Source organism: Limulus polyphemus, unplaced genomic scaffold (genome assembly GCF_000517525.1).
Source record: "Limulus polyphemus unplaced genomic scaffold, Limulus_polyphemus-2.1.2 Scaffold3344, whole genome shotgun sequence".
Taxonomy (NCBI): Eukaryota; Metazoa; Arthropoda; class Merostomata; order Xiphosura; family Limulidae; genus Limulus; species Limulus polyphemus.
Genome location: NW_013668954.1, coordinates 126,611 through 134,444, shown reverse-complemented (window position 1 = coordinate 134,444; position 7,834 = coordinate 126,611). Strand labels below are relative to the sequence as shown.

Below are 7,834 nucleotides of genomic sequence, written 5' to 3'. Positions count from 1 at the left end.
GCATTCATCCTGTATTTGTTTTGTGAAATCTATGTATTTTAGTCTCAAACTACGTATTGTGGTCTTTCTTTTATGTATTGCGCTATGAAGTTTTGTGAAAAATTTGTACGTGATGGAGAAAAATGGATATCATTTTCGGATTCAGCGTACAGGAATTGCAGTAGTAAATGTAAACATTTCAAGAAAATAAAATAATCACAGGCCTGTGTTATTAGTCTATTATTTCAGATATCACACAGTTGCATTATTTACAATACTCAAGAGAGACATACATTTATCATATTGATCTTATATCTCTTTCTGAAATCTTGGTAATAGGAGCTGGCTTCAATACACTTAGTCTCTGAGGTCTTTTTTTTTTAATTGGAAAAACTGAAATATTCTTTCTTCTGATTTAATGATTGTAAAAGGTTATAAGATGCCTTTTTAAAGATTTTTGTTTGTTTGTTTTGTAGTTGAGTACAAGAGCTACACAGAGATGTGCCAACCACGCGTATCGAAACCCGGTTTTTAGGGTAACAAGTCCGCAGACTTTCCACTGTGCCACCAAGGAGTGTGTTTTTTTTTTCAAGAAAATAAACATTTAAGATAATAATCCTATATGATAACTGAGAGAATTTTCTTCTTTTGTTTTATTTGATTTTGTAACAAAATCATATTGTTTGTTTACAGCTAAAAAGTGCGCACAAAGTATCAGTTTCGAGATTCTCAGATTACCAAGCCAATTCGCTAACCATTTGTCTTTGCTCGGTTTCTTAGCTGGCATCGTGATCAAGATGAAATTAAGTTTTTTCAGTCACATCGTGTATACTGAAAAAGTTAAGTTAAACAACTTAAAGTCTGCTTGTAATTAAGCACAAAGCTACACAATGGGCTATTTGTGCTTTGCCCACCACGGGTATCGAAACCCGCATTCTAGCGTTGTAAGTCCGCAGACATACCGCTGTGCCACTAGGGGGCGTAAACAACTAAGTAAAAAAAAAGTTTATAAAAGTCTTAACTTGTTTCGACACATTCGTACCCCCTTTTCAGCCTCACGTTGTCTCCTACTAGTTGTTCAATCTACTATGGGTTTGTTTGTTTTCCCACTAACTTATCAGGCCTAGTTCTGTATTTATTTGTATACACTTCGAACTCGGGATGACAGATTGGATAATTTTGGAATATATTTACTGACAGAGTGATGCGGATTTTAACACCATTTTTTATTTTTATCTCCAATAGATTTGCCTGTACAGAAAGTTAATCATACAATAAAGAAAAGTGAAGTCAGTTTCAATTCCAAACTTGAGACTTTTATAAAATTTTTACTTAAAACTTATTAAAACTTAACTATAATACACTCACGGCCCCAAAGTGTATAGCGCGGTTTTTTTTTTTTTCGTTTTGTGTTGTGTGTGTGTGTGTGTGGTTATCGCAAATGGCTCTCGTGTAGCTTTGTGCGAAATTCAACAAACAAGAGCAAAACTACACAATGAGCATTTCTGAGCTTTGTTCACAGCAGGGAATCGAATCACAGATTTTAGCATTGTAGGTTCACAAACTTATTGTTGAATCAACGTGGGACGTAAGGAATTAATCACCTTTATAACATATGATTTTGCTACTTAATAGCACAGCGCTCAAGGGCCTAATAATAATTATATCCGTACATTTAGTGAAATATTGGTAACAGTAATGAAAGTTATCATACCATTGCTATGGCATAACATATTTAATTTAACTTCTTCTGAAACTTCTAATCTTAAATGATTCAGTTTCACGTGTAATAATTTAAAGAAAAAATGATACCATGAATATAATCTCAAATGTTATATACAGATACAATCATTTATTATAAAAACTTAATTACTTCGTTACATATATTTTTGAAATTTTTATCATAAGATGTTGTTACTAAAATAAAAATTATAAAGCATATAATAGCAAAATTACTTTCAAATCACTAGATCAGTAATGGATATAGTTAGAGTAAAATGTGTCGAATTTAAGTTTTTATTTAACAAACTCGATCATCTAACCATTTGAATAAATGTTACTGGATTTATATAAGAAATCATCTATAATTTTCTTTTAATCACAATATGGTTTATTTCTCTTTTAAGAGAAATATTAGGATAAAAACAAACATTTTCCAATATGCTGGGATTAAACAGTTTGCAGTTTCAACATGAAATATATAGAAAATTATTACACGAGTTAATATTATAACATAACAGTTTTCAATGTGAAAACACGTCTAAAATAGTAAAAATTACATTATGTTACTAAGTCGAGTAAAATAAGCAACTTTGTCTAGGGGGACATGATAATTATGAAGCCATTTCCCTCCACGTAATTTTTCAGCCGTAATTTCGTCGCGCCACCAACCGGAAGGTAAATAGACGTCTATATGCTCTCGCCCTTCTTCAACAACAGGAGCAACAATAACTTCATTTCCAACAGAAAATTGTTCATTAGCTATAAACGCATTTAGTTCTTTTGGCTCTAGCCACCATAATGGTCGTAAAGGAGGAATTCCGTTTTCTTCATATTCTTTCAGGCACTGTTCCAGGAGGGGTAATATTTTTTGTTCGCGAATTTTGTACATCATATTAGCGATTTCGATCACTTCTTTGTTGTAATCTCCTGGAAGAAACGAAAACTGTAACACTGGCATGAATGTAGCTAATTGAAGCCATCTGATATACAATTGTCTTTCAGGTTTTGTATCGTTTATGTTTGTTAAAATATCTCCTCCTACTGAACCAGTATTTATAATTGGGTACCCTAGCAACTGTAATGTCAAAACCGTTGGAACAATCGACGCGATTCCTTTAGAAGAATCCCACGTGGACGTTCTGGGTGCAATCTGGACAAATTCATTAATATTTTGAGTTTGAAAACCAACTCCTGTTCCAGCAAAAAGTTGATATTCTTGAGATGCCTTCAGAAATTGAGTTAAGGAACGGTCTGGGTTTATAAACTTATCCTTGTAATTGTATGAACGTGGTAAAAATGAAGAATATCCTCCAACAAAAACAAAACCGTCGACGTTATATTTTATTTTGACTTGCTTAAGGCGTGAAATAAACCATTCTACAGCATTTTGGTTTGCAATTTCAATGGTTGCACACACCGAATCTTGCCAAGTAGAAAGAAGTGGCACATTCCACACGGAATCTGATATGAAATATGATTGTTTTAGTCCGAACTTGAAAACTGGAGATTCCAGACATAAGTAAGGATGAACTGTTAATAATATTTTAAATCCTTTACGGTGTAGTATGTTTATAATTTCATTCGGACTACCAAAAGAATTTGAATGAAAATCAAGGTCTCCGAAATGTCTTTGCCAATTAGAGTGCAGTAGTATGTATCCAGGTTCAAGCCTCTGTTCTGTGATCTGATTAACAAAACTCAATAGAGATTGATTATTTACAAAGTTTTTAAGTTTTGGTTCTGTTGCCCACACGGGAGTCTTATAAATATTGAAGTCATTAGTTATATTAGAAGTCTGTGTACGAAATTTTTTTACTGTATCTAAGTGGGCAAGTATAATGCTATCCTCAGTACAGATTGTGTATTGTAGAAAAGGTAACTTAGTTTTGGTCGTCTCATAAGGGAAGCCATCCAGTTTGGCTTCAAAACATAGTTCCTCATCGCCACTATTATTCATACTGATGTACAGTGGAACATCCTGGTCTACGCGAATTGCAATTCCCTTTGAAGATAACCAGTATCTCTCAAGAATGGCCCCAAAATTGTACTGATATGCATTACCTGTTACAAATGGTTGTAACTGAAGAGTTGTATTAGAAAAAGGAAAAGACGTTTTATTGATTTCCCCCATTCCAAACCAAAAAGCTCCTGACAATGTATAACAGTCTTTTAAAATAGTGTCCCTTGCCAGACTTTTCCAATAGATATTATAACAGCTAAGTCTGTCTTCATGCACATAGTCGATGTGAAGTCGAGCACGATACTTCCATTCTACACAGATGTCTCCTGCGTGTAAAAACTGACAGTCCAACGGAGACAGTTCTGCGGGAATCTTTAAACCTAAATGTCCCGTCAGGTGATTTCGACCGTCGTGATGTAAAATATGAAGATTTCTCTTGAGTTCATGAAACCTAATCTTGTCTCCAATGGCTAATTCCTTAAGGTGTTGCTGGTATAGAAGTGTAGTGAATGTTACCAGCACTATGATGCTGAAGAAAAGTAAAAACAGCACGATTTTGAAGCGAAATTCTGGTGATGTTGTTTTTGTCACAAGAGCCGAAAATTTGATTGCCTATAAGAAGAGTAGCAGGTATTATAAATTTATTAAATATCACACGAACTGCTTTAATTGTTTGTCATATAGCATCACAGTCAATATCGTCTTGAAAAAAGCATATAAAACGTTTTATGAACACCATGATGTCTCGTATATGTATCAGTCAAAATTGTGCATACATGTTTTGAATAAACTGTTGTGCTAATATTGTTTACTGTATACTATAACTACAAGACATTTTAAATGACATGAAAAGTTAATTTTAAGAATTTACCAGTTATTGGAATTAATATAACTCTTAATGTAGTTTTTCTTCTTTTATGTTTAATTAACAGCTTATATATATTGCTTTCTGACGTCATATAATGTATTCACAGGACTTTTTTAAAGTCCCGAGTTTTTAAAAATATTACTTTTAACCAATTTGATGTTATCTCATTCATATATGATTGTTTCCATGGGACATTCAGCACTATATATATGCATACGTTAATAATAATTATACAAATTATGAGGATCAAATTTGAAAACTGTTATTTTCTGTCACTTTGTTGTTTATTTGTTTTAGAGAAAATCCACATTGGGCTATTTGCTGTGTCCATCGCGGGGAATCGAACACTGGATTTTAGCGTTGTAATTCCCGTAACCTTACCACTGTCACACCGGAGGGCAAATTATTTTTTTGCAGCATATCACTGACACGATAATTTATTTTCTTTGTTTGGTTGATTTAGAGCAAAGCCACATTGGGCTACTGTTGTGTCAATCGCAAGGAACCGATCCCCGAATTTTAGCGTTGTAAATCCATAGACTTACTCACTGTCCCTCCTGGGGCATTTCCTGTCATAGTTTAAAGTTAATTGTAAACACCAAAATTAGTTTAAGGATTTTTCGGTTAAAACTAATATGAGATACTTAATCAAGCGACGTGTTTTCTTTGTTCGTTATTTTTATGTTATCGTTTGTTTGTTTGTAATTAAGCACAAAGCTACACAATGTGCTATCTGTGCTCTGCCCACCACGGGTATCGAAACCCGGATTCTAGCGTTGTAACTCCGCAGACATACCGCTGTGCCACTGGGGGGTGAGGGCTTTTATTTTATCATTATTTATGTTTATCCGACCTTAATATATGGATACTTGAAACCGACGGTACTTGGTGAAACTCCATAATTACAGAATTGAGGAAAAACAAAACAATTGTACGTTTCACAAATACATCGGCCCGGCATGGCCAGGTGGTTAAGGCACTCGACTCGCAATCTGTGGGTCGCGGGTTCAAATCCCCGTCACACCAAACATGCTCGCCCTTTCAGCCGTGGGGGCGTTATAATGTGACGGTCAATCCCACTATTCGTTGGTAAAAGAGTAGCCCAAGAGTTGGCGGTGGGTGGTGATGACTAGCTGCCTTCCCTCTAGTCTTACACTGCTAAATTAGGGATGGCTAGCGCAGATAGCCCTCGCGTAGCTTTGCGCGAAATTCAAGAACAAACACAAATACATCATTTACTCAACACCATGATTCCGCCAGTAAAGGCATCATCAGGTACAGATTGAAATGCTTTTAACAGGGTTTATATACATGTTTAAATAAAGAACCGGAAATAACCTTGACATTCACCTAGAGACAAATGGGGTAAGAAGTGTGGAGGGGCTTATGTTGGTTTGGTCGTTTAGACGTTTTCTATATATATATAAACCTTGTTAAAAAAAACATTTCTATCTGTACCCGATGATGCCTGTAATGGAAAAACCATGGTCGTGAGTAAATGACATATTTGTGAAAAGTACAATTGTCTTGTTTTTACTCAGTTCTGCATCCGACCTTAATATTCTGGTCGTTTTGGATTTTCCTTTTTCTATCTTTGTTCTCACATCCTTACCGTTTCTTGAATGCTTTGTTTCAAAGTTGAATTTCTATTTCCGTTCTTGTTTTCTGAGGACTGGTCCCATGTGTCTCCATCCACACTTAGTCGAAAGTCACCCGGAAATTTTCGTTGACTTCTGGGACTTTGGACAGGAGAGTCTACAGGAGTCGAGTTCAGTAAATGACGAGGTGAGCTGTCGTCCGACTTCCAAGACCCAAGGCTTGTCAACGTAGTTTGGTTGGAGTGGAGCCCACTATCACAAGATGCTAGATCGTCCATGCTTATGCTTTCATCTAGTTCCATCTCTAATTCTGAGAGGGTAAAATTTGTATTGCGTTTATACGCATTTTTTAAATATTGAGAGCATGTATAGTAAAAGAAAGACAAAAAACTCCCTGAATGACGAAACCGCAGCTAAAAATTTCATTAAACAACTTCTGTTTAGGAAGTATGTAGGGTATTATTTATTGTTATGCACTAAATTCAGTTATTCTGTGCAACCCCCCCCCCCTTCTCAAAGTAAAAGGACTAAAGACTGACACAGCATCAAGGTATTTCGTTCATTTATATTTCCCTCTCTTGTATTACTTTCTCGCTTTATTTCAACGAACACAATTCTTAGTCTTATGGTACATAACACCTTGATAATGGCGTAGTGATGGTGTCTGGCGTCCGGCGGCAAAATATAATTTGGCGCCACCCTCCATAAAAAAAAATTCCCAACTCCACCCACCCTTTACACTCTTACTTTGTAGCTTCTAACTGATTCATTTGCCCCTTGCACGGCTGCCAGACGTATGGAAGTTATGGTTTATTCTTTAGCTAATTAAGATCTCTGGCTTGTATAACAATACGTTGCACATTATACTCTACATTAATATAAAAATGCACCACAAAGCTCCTGATTGGTACTGTTACAGGACGAATAAATCTGAGATAGAATTATTTGGAAAGATACGACCTCAAATTGTCAGGTGTTCATAAAATTGCTAAATTTTCTATCAACTATAAAATGTCAACGTCTTTTAATCAATCTAACACTGAAAACCAAGGGATTTCCCTAGGCATGATATTTCTGATGATGTACTGATATTTGATATCAAGCATAACAAAAACATTTTAATGAGCCTTATTCTTATGGAAACAGCTAAATTCTGGGTTAACTGTTTGTTAATTTGGTGCCCCCTGAATCCAGCGCCCGGGGGCAAATGCCTCCCCTGCACCCCCTCACTATGCCGCTGCACCTGGACTGGGTGAAGCATGATCTTTAGATCGATAGTTTGTGGGACATAACGTTACAGTAGGACTGGTAAGAATTTCAAACACACATCTCTCTTTTCTGATCCTAAATAAGCTTCCAGTAAATAGAGTGTAAATAGTGTGTCAACCGCATACTTTGGCGCGTTGCACGCTGCTGATGACGAAGCCTTAATACGATGTTATATCACATAAATAAGCTTCCAGTAAATAGAGTGTAAATAGTATGTCAACCGCATACTTTGGCGCGTTGCACGCTGCTGATGACGAAGCCTTAATACGATGTTATATCACAAATACATAGTTCTTGTTCATCATCAAATTTCATTACAAAGAAGTAAAGCAATGATATATGATGGGTTACGTTTTATACAATAACATTTGCAGGCACAGAACTTATAATGCGTGTGATATAACATGAAGGCCATTGCTTCGTCGGAAGATGAGGCGT

General features: G+C 35.7%; 1 protein-coding gene across 1 annotated transcript in view; it reads right to left on the bottom strand.

Moving 5' to 3' along the window:
- Positions 1–1,957: 1,957 nt before the first annotated feature.
- Positions 1,958–7,834, bottom strand: part of LOC106469186 (uncharacterized family 31 glucosidase KIAA1161-like) — a 16,745-nt gene continuing 10,868 nt past the window's right edge. Inside the window, exons 2-3 of the mRNA XM_013929651.2 lie at positions 6,142–6,437; positions 1,958–4,273 (exon numbers count right to left, since the gene is read on the bottom strand). Of these exons, the coding sequence (XP_013785105.1) occupies positions 2,255–4,273; positions 6,142–6,429 (2,307 nt within the window). The 5' untranslated portion in view covers positions 6,430–6,437 and the 3' untranslated portion in view covers positions 1,958–2,254. The remainder of the gene's footprint in view (positions 4,274–6,141; positions 6,438–7,834) is intronic.